The sequence below is a fragment of the Lepidothrix coronata genome, unplaced genomic scaffold (genome assembly GCF_001604755.1).
Source record: "Lepidothrix coronata isolate B3197 unplaced genomic scaffold, Lepidothrix_coronata-1.0 Scaffold7, whole genome shotgun sequence".
In the NCBI taxonomy this organism is placed as follows: Eukaryota; Metazoa; Chordata; class Aves; order Passeriformes; family Pipridae; genus Lepidothrix; species Lepidothrix coronata.
Genome location: NW_016690187.1, coordinates 1,485,016 through 1,499,025, shown reverse-complemented (window position 1 = coordinate 1,499,025; position 14,010 = coordinate 1,485,016). Strand labels below are relative to the sequence as shown.

Genomic DNA, 14,010 nt, shown 5'->3' with positions numbered 1-14,010 from the left:
GGTTTTTGGGAAGGTGGGCACACGTTGACTCTTGTGATTCTTTAGCAAAAGCTGTGGCCGTGTTCCTTTCCCCCAGAACGCCCCTTCACGCCGCAGCCTTCGCCGATCACGTGGAGTGCCTCCAGCTCCTCCTGAGCCACAGCGCACAAGTGAACGCTGCGGATCACGCAGGGAAAACACCGCTCATGATGGCAGCTCAGAACGGCCACGTAGGGGCTGTAGGTAAGGACATCCCCGCCTCTCTTAGTGCTGAAGGGAGAGTGCTACCGCAGTTACTATCCCAAATGAGTCATCCTTTTTATCCCGTGAAAACTAAGAGAGGAAAATAAATTAATATGCTTCTGTATGAAGCTAACTTTACACCTGTAAAAAAGTACTTTTTCTTCTCAGCAGCCTTGGTGAACATTTGCAGTAACAAATTTGAGTCTTATTTCCTCCCAAGATCACACTGTAAAGAGAACAAGGGGAGTAGTAATTCTATTCTCCTGTTTACTTCCTTGATTTTATAGAGCAGTAAAGCTGCCTGTGTGAAAAGGATTGTGTAACCTTTTTCTGTCCTCTATTATAGGAAGTCCTGCTCTTGAAATGGCAGCTATCAGCAGCTGCTTTTCCCAGGCTAGACTATGTGCTATAGGCATACAGATTTGGGACCTATGGTCTTTGGAGTATTCCCTTTTCTCTAGCCTCAACAGCACAGGCTGCACCCCAAATTCTTTATATCCACTTAGTCCTCTCAGAGCAGGATTCACAGTTGTTCTCAGGAGAAGGTGACTCAGGCAAAACTTGCTAATCTGCAGATAGGGAAGTTCATAAATAAATTAAAATTAATATAAGTTCGACAGTTTGGGGCACAATGAATAAGCTGTTAGCTCTGACTCTGCTTGCTGAGTTACTGCACAAGATTAGTCTGTTCTCATTCACTAATTTCACTCCATGTTATAAAGCTTAATTGATTAGTGTGTATGCACACATATATTGAAACAGTAATGTTTTTTCCTCTGTTTTGACATGTTTGTCTGCCCATTGGGTTTGTTCATTGATTTCTACTCCGTACCTCAGACTTTTTGGTGAACATTGCCAAGGCTGACCTGACATTAAAAGATAAGGAGTCAAATACATCTTTGCACTTGGCTAGCAGTAAAGTAAGTTGAAGACCTCTCAATGCTTTTTGCTCATCACGATCTGTGTGAATGTATATTTGTGTTTATGCTCCCAAGTTTTTTTCTGCAATGGAAATGTGGTGGCCAAACTTGTAATGAGAAAGGGAACTTGTTCCAAGCTTTTTCTTAAGTCTGTTTCGAAGTTTGGGAGAAACAGGGTTACCTCTTACAGCAACTGAAACATAAGCAAGTGACACTTAGAGAAGTAAAGGAAACCCTTTAAGATTTTACCAGATAACCTCAATGTAAAATAGCTTAACAGGTTTGGTAGCAAAATAAAAATAAAAGTATTTTTTCTTATTCTCCAATTTCTGTGGAAGGAACCCAAAATTTTCCCTTGACAGAGTAGCAGTAAAACCAGAGGCATTGATTAGATTGGTGGTGGTGTCTATTCCTATCCCCTCCTTCTCTTAATTCCAATTGCTACTGCTGTTTCTGCAAGAAAAAATGCCCACAGGATTCCCTCTCCTGGGCCTTTTCTTTTGCTCCTACCCACAGACTGGATTCCAGTTTGATTGTATTATTCCAGTTTCTGGAGACACATGAGCCTTGCTGAATTCTCAAGGTCCTTCAGGCCAAGGTTCCACCTGCCAGGACTGTAGGCTCAGCATCTGCAACTTGCTGTGCTGAAACAAGATCAGAAATAAGGCCTGGATCAGTGTTATTCCCAAAGATTCATTGTTAGAACTCTATCACAGTGACGGGGTTTTGTAGTAGCTTATTAATAATACAGAAAGGCATTTAAAGACTCAGAAAGCGCATTACTGCTTCCTGAGATGAAACCATTCTATGTCACTAGATAGTTCTGATAAATTATCCACTGAATGCTCTCTCAAGAGAAACAGCAGTACTCTCTGAAAGCTGAGGAAATGAATTCATATTTAATGAATGAAGTGTTGAAAGACAGGTGAATGTGTAATTTTCTGAATGTGCTAAAACATCCCAGCCGTGGCGGTTCAAAAATAGTATTTTAAGGCTCCTATAGTTCACCTTCTACACAATCTTACTGAGCAGCATGTTTTGTATTTCAGATTGAGTTATTAAATTTCACTTTTATTATGTAACATTTTATTATGTAACATTTCTTTTGCCTCAATTTCAAAATCCTCAGTGAATTAACACTATTGGGTTTTTTCCCTGATTACAGGGTCATGAAAAATGTGCCTTGTTAATACTTGACAAGATACAAGAACAGAGCCTTATTAATGCAAAAAATAATGCATTGCAGACGTAAGTATAGCCTAATCCTCTCAAGTTCAGTTGATTTACCACAAGATTCCAATTTAGCATTTCAAATTCACATCTCAGATTTTTTCATAGAACAGTAAAGTTAATTTCTAATCTTTTTGAATTCATTCTCTTAAAAAAGACCAGAACTGTATTGCATTTTCTCTTTTAATTTTGATTCCATTGATGTCAATTCTATACATGATCTGGTGGAAAAAATTATATGAAGTAATTTATTTGATGACTATATCAAAATGTCTATTAATCACGTGAATGTGATTAATAGACATTTTGTAATCTGACTTTTTTTAGCTTTTTGAGCTTCACCTTAAATTGAAATAATTTATTTAGACTTATTTAAACTTAAAGTGGTACATTTAATTTCCAGAGAGTTTTTTAGGTGATACTGTATGTATAACTCCTGTCCATAGCACACATTATCAGCTGCAGCTGTTTGACCTGCACGGGGGAATCTCACTGTAGGAGATTCAACAGGGAGTTTGATTCAAAGAAACCTCTTCCAATCTGAAAAAGCACTTTTATTACGGCTGGGGAATGCAAAGGGGCAGGTGTTCTCCCCAGTGCACTCTGCCGAGCCAAGAAATAACATAGCCTTTTATACAGTTTGAAAGTAGCAAGCTCAAAATTATCTTTACACACACTCTTTTTGCAGTCTTTCTTATCTAAATAGACATCTAGTTTTACCTCCTATTCTTACCATTATGGAGTAGTTACGTAAAGTTTTATCACTTCAAGCAGTTACAGGTTATACGTATACACTCCTTTGCAGTTTGTTTTATCTAAATAGACACTTAGTTTTACCTCCTATTCTTACCATTATAGAGTAGTTACGTAAAGTTTTATCACTTCAAACAGTTTCAGGTTCCCCACCCCTCTCTACGTGCTAAAAAGCCTTCCCCATTCTCTAAGCTTTTTATCTCAATTGCCCACAGTTCGGTCAGAGACTTTTAAGCAGTTTTACATTTTGCAAAGTCACACCTTCATAGCTAAATAGCTAATATTTTATTTCATTCTCTATTTCAAGTTCAGGTGGCAGATGATCTCATGCTTGCAGAAGAATTCATTCTGTCTTAGCCCGTTTTACCCTCTTCCAATATGAAAATGTTTTTCCTGTCCCGTTAATGTCCCCAGACAGGAGCACTGGGTGTTGGGCCAGAAAAGGAGAAAACCAGTGGTTATTTTTAATTTCCAGCTGCTCTGCAATAACAGAGATTAGCGATCGAATATTCAAGGATAAAAAGGCAATACAATGATTCTGAACAGTCTGTAGTAGCCAGAATTAGGGATGGGACACAGGCATTTCTTCAGCCTTAGATTCATTTTCCTTTTAAATGTCAATTGTGTGCTGCAAACAGTGCAAAAATATGAACTTTTTAAAGAAAGGCTTTAGACTTTGGCCATCTTTGTGTGCTTGCACATATGTTTTATAGATATGGTATAAGATGATTATTTCAAAGGCTGCAATATAATTTAGTGTCTACAGTATAATTCTAATGATCCCAGGAAGGAAAACATTCAGATGCTGGGTATGCTTTAAGCATTACCTAAATTTGTTTAGAAAATCTGTTTTAAACTGAACTTGAATTTAGTTGTTATGTTTCTGTAGACCTCTCCATATTGCTGCACGAAACGGCTTAAAGATGGTGGTTGAAGAATTGCTGGCCAAAGGGGCATGTGTCCTAGCAGTAGATGAAAATGGTAAGTAAATAATATACTTTGACAGTCTTCAGTAGGACCCAACAGGTAATTTTACAACAGACCGAAGCAATAGACTTAAAAGGTGATGATAGACTTCATTGATGCTTTTATCCTTCCAAGAACAGACAATGAGTTGTGTGAGTACCTATTTAAAAACATAAAAAAGATACTATTTATTTTTCTTTAATATAAAAATGTATTCTAAACATCACAGTGGTCCCTTTTACTGTTCATTTTGCATGTACTGTCAACAGCTAGTCTTTTTTAATGCTTGAGTGCAGTGGTAACTTGAATTTCCTAAACATGCAAGTGGCACCGGATAATTCTGACGCCTTGCAGAAGAATTAAGGATTATGCATTCAATCAGCGCATGTTTTAATGGGTAGGAAGAAAACCATCAACATATGTTTGAGTGTGTCCCAGTTCATTCTGAGATCAAACCTTGTGCTTGCCATTTATCTGACCTAATCCAAGATGCAATTAAATTACTGTCGCTCATAAAATACATGATTAGTTAATGAATTTAATAATTTTGTTTCAGACTTCAGTGAAGTCCTTCCCTAAATATTATATAGCCTATAGAGAGATGTGAGTCTAAAATTATAATTTTAAAAAATATCTTCCTGAAATAAGTTGTTCTTTCTTACAATACTAACTTAATGTCATTAATGTAACAATTTGGTACCTCCATCTTTCCATATCTGTAAAGTAACAATAATAATACTCACCTATCATTGCAAGACATTTGAAATCTATGGATGAAAAGAACTGAGTGGTGAGTGTTTACTATAAACTAAATGCCACCTAGCTATACTTGCATGAATGAGTTCCACTGAAGCCATCTTACCCCAACCTCATTGTAGAGATAGGGAACAGAAAAAGCAACCAGGCTAGGTTCTAATAACAGGTTTTATCCTTAAAAGTGTACATACAGATCCAGCTAATTTGTATGTAGGTAACAAATGAAAATGAAGTTTAAATTTTATACACATTTAGTTTTTCTAATTGTAGTTGTTTCTAGGAACAAGTTTAAAACAGAGCCATTTTACACAGTTTAAAACAGAAACATTTAAGTACAATCTTTGTGTAAGTACGGCTCTGAAGAATATTAATGCTTGGAACTCAGTGGAAGAAGAAATGCATTGACTGCAGTCAGTGCTTAACTGTGCACAGAACAGTACTCATGTTTTCCCACCAAATTCATGTATGCTTCAGGCGCTCTTGAAGCAGCAGGTACCAGTAATGGTCACTGCCTCAGAATACTCGTGCTGCAGCACTTAAGATTTAGCCAGCTGCCAAAGAATTTGTCAGCTCTGACCATAAAGGAGGATTTGTTGGAAAGTGCTGGAGTACTGCACAGTAGCCTGTAAAATGTACAGACAGCAAGTGTAATGAGCACAGTGGCTTCCAAGTTTCGGGTAAGTGAAGAACTGCTTTAGGGGCAGCACTTGGACAGGAGCCAAGTTAAACTGCAGTGAAGACAAGCGTCTAATAGTTCCCCAGTCCTTCAGTTTACTGACATTGAAATTATATTAGCTTTGTATTTAAAGTGTCATGTATTTTAAATGCCATGCTTGCTGAATACAGCAATTAATTCTTCTAACACAATGGAAATTTGGGTAACTAAACATCCATGTAGTCATACCTGCTATCCATGTACCCTGTGCACTGGTCTAGTTCTTTTATAACTTAATTCCTAAATAAACTACTCTCCGAGTTGAGTAGATACTCAGCTGATCAGTCTTTAAAATCATTTGCTTATTAAATCCAAATATTTTTAAACCAATGTCTTTTATGTTCGAACGGAAGTCGTTGCTCTCAGAATGAGACTCATTCATACGCACAGAAACTGAAGCCAGTTTCTGTCCCTGTTGCTGTACCCCCCGTGTTCTGTATTCACCATACTGTCCGTGCTGTAGAATTGTGTTTAGCAAGTGCTTTTATTCAAATCGTGAAGTCTGTTTGCTGCCTGGTTTTAAAAAAATAGTGCTTGTTGTGGTCACGGTGATTTAAATGCCCCCCAGAGTGTGTATGTTCCCAGCATGTCTAATGTGAAATGAGTAACACCCCTGTTGCCTGGCATGACTGTAACCGGTCATACATCTCCCGCTCCGGTGTCCCTAGAGATGTATCTGAGGAATGCTCGGTGCTGCCCCCGGTACCTCAGTACTAACCATTGCCTTGTCTGCGTTTGTGCCCAGGTCATACGCCAGCCCTGGCTTGTGCTCCTAACAAAGACGTGGCTGACTGCCTGGCACTCATTTTGGCTACCATGATGCCTTTTTCTCCTTCCAGTTCAGTGACGGCTTTCAACTTCGTTTGTTTTAAAAAAGACAATTTGGGCAGGACACATCTCTGCGATGGCTCCAGTATGGGTAGCATTAACTCTTACAATAAGCCCTTGAGTAATAACATAGGAACAGAGGATGGGTACAATGAAAATGATTCGGATTCTGAAACATTTTGACTCATTGGTATTCAAAAACTTCTTTTCATTATTATTTAATTTCAGCTTTATTTTTTGTCTTTTTAAAAAGCTTAAATCTCACAACTATATTCTTAACTATTATTCTTGACAAGTAGGTATTGAAAGATTTGTAGTGTTGATGAGAATCAAGCCTTCAACTAAAAAAATTAGAGGGATTTACTGGAACATATTCCCGTTAGTGTTCTGCAGCTTTTCAGTTTCCTGATGTTTTCTTTAGGTCCAAAGTGCCCCTGTGGAAAGTCTCTACCTCTTATTTTAAGTAGAAAAAGAGAAAATGCCTTTTTTTCTTTTTGACAGCACAAATAAACAGGGAACTGTTTGTGAAGAATTCTTTCATGTTTTAGCTGTACCTTTAGTACACAAACATATTTCCAGCGTAGCCTTCAAAGATTAGAGCATCACCCCCTTCCTACGTTTGTCCGTTTCCTGCTTCCAGGGGCTCTGTTAATTAGATAATTTTTTTTTATAAAAACCAAAGGTAAACTTGTAATCTTAAAACTGCCTGTATTACTTTTCTACAGGAAATGAAACCTTTTACATTCTACCTGTATTAAGCACTTAAACATACAGAAGGCACTTTTTACAGTTCTTAGTTGCAGCACACAATTAAAAAATATAGTTGTTAACTCTTAAGGCCAAATTCTACTCATCTCACCATATTTTCCCATGGACACCACTTGTGTAAAATGAAAATCACTTGACCCTTATTTTTTTTCAATTCAGCACAAACGTGTATGGTTTATTTGCACTACAGAATTAGGGTCATTAGACGTTTCTGTCACCTGAGCCATTAATCATGATTCCAGTATCAGAAAAAAAAGGGGAGGGGGGAGAAATCAAGTGTAGACAAAAGTGTATGTAAAAGTTTATAATGACTTGCCAACTTAAATGGATTTTTTGTTCCTTTTCTATGGTTAAATAACTTATTTTTACTGTAAACAGCATCAACTCTTAAAATACTTTTGCCAGTGTTTGGATAAACAGAGCAAAGGTAAAGCAATGAAAGCATAACACCAAAAGTTGAAATACCAAACACCAGAAAACATAGCAGTGTACTGTGCAGGGGATCAGAGATAACATGTTAAAAAGCCTATTGTCACCAGCTTTTAAAGCAGTGTCAACTTTGTGAATATGTTTACTCCTTCTGCCAAAGTTTCTAGGTCAAATGGACCACAACCCTCCTCTGCAACAGATGTACAAAAGGAAGAATGAGACTTTGTAAACAAAAACAAAAAAACCCAAACAAAAAGTTATCCTGAACTAACCAGCTGTACCAAGAGGACCAAAATGCTTCAGTAATTAAATTGAAGACTTTGCTACTTTTATTTTTTTCTTCAAATGTGAGTGACATAATGAAGTATTTTTTCCTAAACCATAAAAATATAAACTTTTGAGGTAATTAGTAGTCTTGAGTGAATTTTACATTTTATGACGCAGGTTTCAAGTTGACATTTTTAACTGATGTGTTGACCACAGGTGGGTTTTTTTTCCAGACTAAAAAATATGTTCATATACTTTTAATGTAAATGTTTTTCTATTTATTTGAAATGAAACAAATGCCCAGGAAAAATAACTATGGCTTGTTCTCCTAGTTAGCATTTATGCATACTGTTTGGCACGGTGTGAAACAAAATGTGAATCTGTACAAGAGTGATGGCCTGAGTAGCAAAAGGAAGAGTGGATGCACTTTGGGAGAGCGCCCATCTTCTTGTGTGGAATGCAAAGGTTGGGGTCCACAGGCTTTGTTGGTAAAAAGCAGAAAGCAAAACACCTTCCCCTGTTTAAAGAGCGTAAGAAAGGGATCCAGCCCCTTGCCAGAGAGGTGAGAAAACACTGTAGAGCTGCAGTAGAGGGGAAAAGGTAGCACAGCATGGAGCCAAGGTGTTAGCATTCCTGTGATTCACGCTCAGGTTGTCTGCAGGCCCAGTCTGTGCTGGGAAAGTGAGATGAGCTTCCTTGGTGCTTGCTTTTGGCAGTGGAAATGAAAAGGAAGGACTTTTACTTTGGTTGCGATATTTTTAGCCACATTCTGCTTAATTGTTAAAAATCTATTGGCGGATTTCAGTTCCTTAATTAGGAAAGAAAATTTATGTATTAATTTTATTTCGTCTTGCGGAAATTAAATATTTTTCCTCGAACGTTAACAATTTACCAAAGTTTACAACAAAAAAAATCATAAGGGATAGTGTCTCTTTCACTATCTACTAGTTTCTGCAGTAGAATGTCAGATCACCTGAAACCCTGGTTTTCTCCTCAGAAATAGCACAAAATAACATTTTAATGACTGATTTTTCTCAACAGTTTTCCTTTTTAAAGTTGCAGAATAGCAATAACCACCTTACTTTAAGCACTGAAAATAAGAGGAGAGATCAATCATTAAACTTTTCAGTGGTGCTTGTTCCAAAATAAATAGGAGTCCCAAATTTTGGATTCTTATGTGGAATGATGGCACTGAAAACAAACAAATGGGAAATAGTTGCCACTTGTCTAACAGCAGGATTCTTATTTTAAGCAGAAAGGTAGGGAGGCTCCTTGGCAAGATTAGCCATGTCTTACCCTGAAATACGGAAAGTTATCCCATTGTACATGAAATTACTTCATTAGGAGGAAACCAGCACTCCTTACAAAGAGTTCTTACATTATTTTAAGCAGCAATTTAAAAAGTTTCAGTATTTTTACTTGCTACCAGACAGAGTTAGGGAAATTACTTCTCTTTGCAATACCTCATAACTCTGGTGATCGTGTAGTGCAACAGCTCCTGCCTCTTAGTGATGGACACAGCATCCCAGAAGCAGAGGTGAATTATGCTGATCCTTCTAGGAACCAAATCTAACCTTTCCCCATTAAATACTTCTATGAACTAACAGTGCTGTCAGTATGCAGTATTCCAAAAATCATTGGAACATATGCTGTGTTCGCCCCTTAAGGGCATTGCAAATGTGTTTTGTGTGCTGTATTGAGGAGGAAATCTGCCATGAGCGAGACACTTGGAAGTTCTCAGTGTTGGCCTGTCCCACGTCTCACGTGAGTCACCGGAATCCCTTTTTTTTTTTTATGTATGCTAGTACATTAATCTGTAATTTATCACATGTAGAAACATATGTGTAATTTAGGGCAGGTATTTAAGCATGGGAGTAATTTTACTCTTGTAAATAATCTCCTTGCCTTTCTGTGGACTTTTTTTACAAGAGTAATCATACATAATTGTTGCACTTAACCCTGGATCCTGCAATTTATAGTACATGGACAACTTTTGTGTCTGCACCAAGCAAAGGGTATTTGGGGAGGGGCAGCTGCCTACCCAGGTGTATTAGCAGGATCGTTTCATCCTGTATTTTAACCACAGCTGCAGGTGGAATCCATAGCAGGATGGGGTCCCAAGTCTCTCTCATAAATACTGAGTTACAACCTCCGGACTGCCTGAAATTGCTGTGAAATAGCTCAGGGGATTTCTGTTCATCGCTATTAAAAGGGCACCATAATGTGTTTGGTACTTTTATGCAGTAAACAACTGCCAGGTTATTGAATTAGAACAAACACATGAAATGAATTGTTTATCCATTGTACTGTTGAGAAACTTGGTTATGTATCTTGAGAATGATTTAAAAAAAAATTGTGATTTTTATTCTTAGTCATGTAAGAAATATTAGAGTGCCTTTTTATATTTGTGTATAATGGAAATGTTTTGTGAAACTTGTCTTTTTTTTTTCATTTGAGTGTTACAAAAGCAATATATTACCAGTAAATTTTCATTTCAGACCTTCTTTGAATGTATAAAGTGTTTCTTCTTTTCATATGTTCTACCTGCATTGAAATGAAAATTAATATGCTAAATTTCTATAGGAATAATGTATAATTTTTGCAGTGCTGAAAATGCTTTCTTATTACACAAAAATTAAACCTTAGGTCAGTGTTATAGGAAAGGGCGTTTTAAACTGGTGACAATCTGAGTGTGTGTATAAAATGTAATTTTATGCGTTTCTTATGCAGTGATCTACATATTAAAGCCAATATCTTATGTTTTGTAGGTTTTGTCTTATATTTTATGCTTTAGCATGTGCAATATATCTTTACAAACCATGGTGATACGCATCTGGTGCCAGTGTTATATTTTGCATAACATTTGTAATAAACAATATAAAATATTGTTTGATGGTTTCAGTGGGGTTTTGTCGGTATTGTTTGCTTTTGTAAATTGAAGTTTAAGGACTTGGGTAAATGTTACTTATGAAATGAGGAAAAAAGTTAATTCGGTGAATGACTTGGAATTCAACCTGAATCTTCTCAAGCACAGTTTAATAACTTTTTCAACTACTGAATGCTGTATTAATGTAATAAAGAACCCTAACTGTAAACTACTCTTGCAATGCATTCAGATGGTTATTTTTACAAATAAAAATGGTACAAATACTGTTGGAAAACTGAGTAAATTTTGTTTCTTTTAACGGGGGAGGTGAAGAGGGAGGCTTAATATTTAGCAGCGAAGATGAAAGTGCAACTATATATGTAGGCGCTTTGTACTTTTCCCTGGTATGTAAATACTCCACGCCTTAGGAAGCTGATTTTTGTATTGCTTCCTCTGTAGATTGGGGGGGAGGAGCAATAACTTTTTTTTCGGGGGGGGGGGGGTCAGTTAGTAAGTGCCTTACTATTGTGTTTTCCTGGTGAGCAATACCAGCAGTCCTGGGTGTGCCCTGCAGCGGGCTGGGGCAGCAGTTCCACAGGGAATAAAATGCAGCAGTGTGCCTAAAGCTAGTTAAAGATAGATACGAAGGTGTTAAATGTACCTAAATTAAAGCAAACACCACCCCACCAAAAAAAAATAAAAAAAGGGAAAGAAAACCAACACCAGTAACCACCATGAACCACGCCTTTTGCGTCGTGAGTGCCGGAGGCTTTATGGACATTTATCACTGAACTGGGGTGCTTCGTACTCTCACCAGGGTAGGGTCCGTAGGACCACCTGCCCGGGGGTGTGCGGGTTTACTTTCGGCCAGGTGAGCTGAGGGGGACGAGAGCAGGACTCCCCTCAGAGCCCCAGCCCGGCCGGCCGCGGCGAAGCGGCGCCGCCGCAGCGCTGACCCGCCCTCCCCATCATGGCGGACACACCTCCCCCGCGAGCCGCGACATGGCGGGCGGGCCCCTCAGCCCAGCGCCCGCCCGACCTCCCCAACATGGCGGCCGCCCCCGGCGCCGGCCAGGTTGTGGGGACCCCGCCCGCCCGCTCCGCCTCCGGGCGGTGGCGCTCCCGCCCCGCCCCGCCCCGCCGTGCCTGTGCGCGGGCAGCCCGCGGAGAGCAGCGCTCCGCTCCGCGGGGCGCCATGGGGCGGGCTGGCCGCCGGCTGCCCGCGCTGGCAGCGCTTTTCTACGGGGCGCTGGCGGCGCTGGTGCTGCTGGGGGTGCGGGACGTGCTGTTCCTCTACGAGGAGAACCGGTGCAGCATGACCTACATGTACGAGTACCCCGAGTACCTGGTAAGTGCGGCGGCGTGTAACAGGTGGGACCCGCCGCGCCCGGGGCGTCGCCGTCCGCCCCGCCGCGGCCGGAGCCGGGAGCCGGGAGGAACCGGAGCCTGAGGCACAGCCCTGCCGCGCTCCCCGCGGGAAGGGAGAACTGCCCCAGCTCGGCGCTTCGCTGGCGAGCCGAGGCGGCCCCTGCGGGGCGGCGAGCGCTAAATGGGGTGCGGGCAGTGCGGGCTGGTGAGGGGTCCATGCGCTGGCAGCAGGCGCTGCTGTGCCCGCGTCGTGTGGCCGTGCCCCTCGGGTGGGAAGAGCTGCCGGTGGGAAGAGCTGCCCACCTGTAACCAGCGGGGTTTCGTACTAGTACAAAACCTTCCCGCGTTCTAACCTGCAAATGCCTGTAGTTACCCGTAGACGAGGTGAAACCCGTCAGAAGCTCATCCAAGCGCTGGCAAAGGAAGAGGCTGGGCCAGCTCCTCTGACAGCACTCACAGCACTGACAGTGCCCAGGAGGCCGAGCCTTGCGCTTCTTGGCCCTCTTCGTCACTTTATGGTGTGAAGCAATTAATGTGTAAAAAAAGTGCAAAACGGAGGTTTGAATATGTGTATTTCTCAAGGCAGTGAACAGTAGAGCAAAATCCTCACTGTGAGCACTTCAGAGGTGGCATGTCCTGCAGTGTATGGGAGAAGTTGTAAATCTCTCTGAGGTCCCTCTTGTTTTGCTAACAGAGACTTGTAGAAGTCTGTTTGAAAACCTGGGACCAGTTTGAGAGAGGGAGCTGCTGCTGGAACATGTCTGTTTCCCAGACATGGTATTCTGACTTAACAGTGGGAGGATGTAAATATTTATTTGTAGGTTTGCTGCTAATGCTGCATGCAGTTGTTAGAAAACAGTTTCTCTTTCTAATAGTAGTTCTTACTACAGCATTTTCTGTCTTATTTAAAAGCATAATTTGTTGACTTCTAAACATTCATTTAATATTATCTATGTTGGAAAAAATATGGAGTATTCTAAATAATACTCTGATCTGACATAAGTTGCAAGCTGGCTTACATAGTAAAGAAGATCTAAAAGCAAAACTTTAGTGCCTAAGTTGTTAATGAAGCAGGAAGTTAATTTTTGGATCTATTAACCTTCATTTGCTAACCTTGGCATAGTCACGTTAGCCTGCAAAAGAGAAACTTGGTATAGCTACAAGGGTTGTTTTGTCAATGCTGTAGGACAAATTTGTTTAAGCAGTTATGAACACTTAAATATTGCGCGACGAGTTTTCAGATCTCCTAGCAGCCAAAACCTACTTCAGCTTCAATCCGAAGCCAACCAACAGAAAGTTACTAGCAAAATCTGTGTCACGTTATTGGCAGTTGTCTGAAATTCTTGTCAGCCACCACGTGTCTTTTGTATTTACTCATTATGTCAGGGCTTAAACAAAGCATCTTTAGGCAGCTGTTGTGCTGGTAAGGAATGCAAGGCTTAAAGGTAAGCAGTCGCTCCATGCAGGTGATGCAAGTCACCACTGGCTGTGTTGTCGCCCGGAATTTCTCTTTCCTGAATAATCACTTTCACTGTGTAGAAAACAGTACCTTGGGCTGGGGGAGAAATTGTGAACTGGTTTGGGTTTGCTAAGGCATTATACTTTTCAAGCACCTCTTTAGTGTTGGAGCGGTTGTGTGTTTGATTTGTCTTTATAGTGCTGGCTTTGGTAGGAAATCACAGGGTAGGAGTTTCGGGTAGGAGGCACCTGTCCTTGCTTCCGGGCTGGTATCACGTTACAAAACAAAGAGCTACTTGAAACTTAAAGAAGTCTCGTTTCTTTTGTGTCTGTCAGTGTGGGTTAGCTCACAGTCAGCCTAATGCTAAGTAATGGAATCACTTTAGATTTTCTTTTTTGTACTGAACGATCTTTTTTTGTATGAGTTGTAGAACTGGAGTACTTGAATTTAATGTGTGCTTGTC

The 14,010-nt window shown here is 40.2% G+C and overlaps 2 protein-coding genes and 1 long non-coding RNA gene across 17 annotated transcripts in view; 2 read left to right on the top strand and 1 right to left on the bottom strand.

Annotated features, from left to right (window-relative positions):
• The window catches only part of ANKRD44 (ankyrin repeat domain 44), a 137,244-nt gene extending 126,229 nt beyond the window's left edge, over positions 1-11,015 (top strand). For 10 of the 15 annotated variants that reach the window (XM_017836579.1, XM_017836551.1, XM_017836532.1 and 7 more), the window contains 5 exons: positions 77-222; positions 1,060-1,142; positions 2,308-2,390; positions 4,015-4,106; positions 6,308-11,015. In XM_017836579.1, the coding sequence (XP_017692068.1) occupies positions 77-222; positions 1,060-1,142; positions 2,308-2,390; positions 4,015-4,106; positions 6,308-6,573 (670 nt within the window). In that variant the 3' untranslated portion in view covers positions 6,574-11,015. The other 5 variants (XM_017836616.1, XM_017836609.1, XM_017836588.1 and 2 more) reach the window with 3 other exon arrangements.
• LOC108508112 lies at positions 240-12,140 on the bottom strand. Its single transcript, XR_001878318.1, has 3 exons — positions 12,066-12,140; positions 1,653-1,786; positions 240-448 (listed from the first exon to the last, which is right to left on the bottom strand). It is a non-coding gene; the product is annotated as an uncharacterized LOC108508112 (long non-coding RNA).
• The window catches only part of PGAP1 (post-GPI attachment to proteins 1), a 36,836-nt gene continuing 34,758 nt past the window's right edge, over positions 11,933-14,010 (top strand). The window contains 1 exon segment of the mRNA XM_017836628.1: positions 11,933-12,068. Within this exon segment, the coding sequence (XP_017692117.1) occupies positions 12,036-12,068 (33 nt within the window). The 5' untranslated portion in view covers positions 11,933-12,035.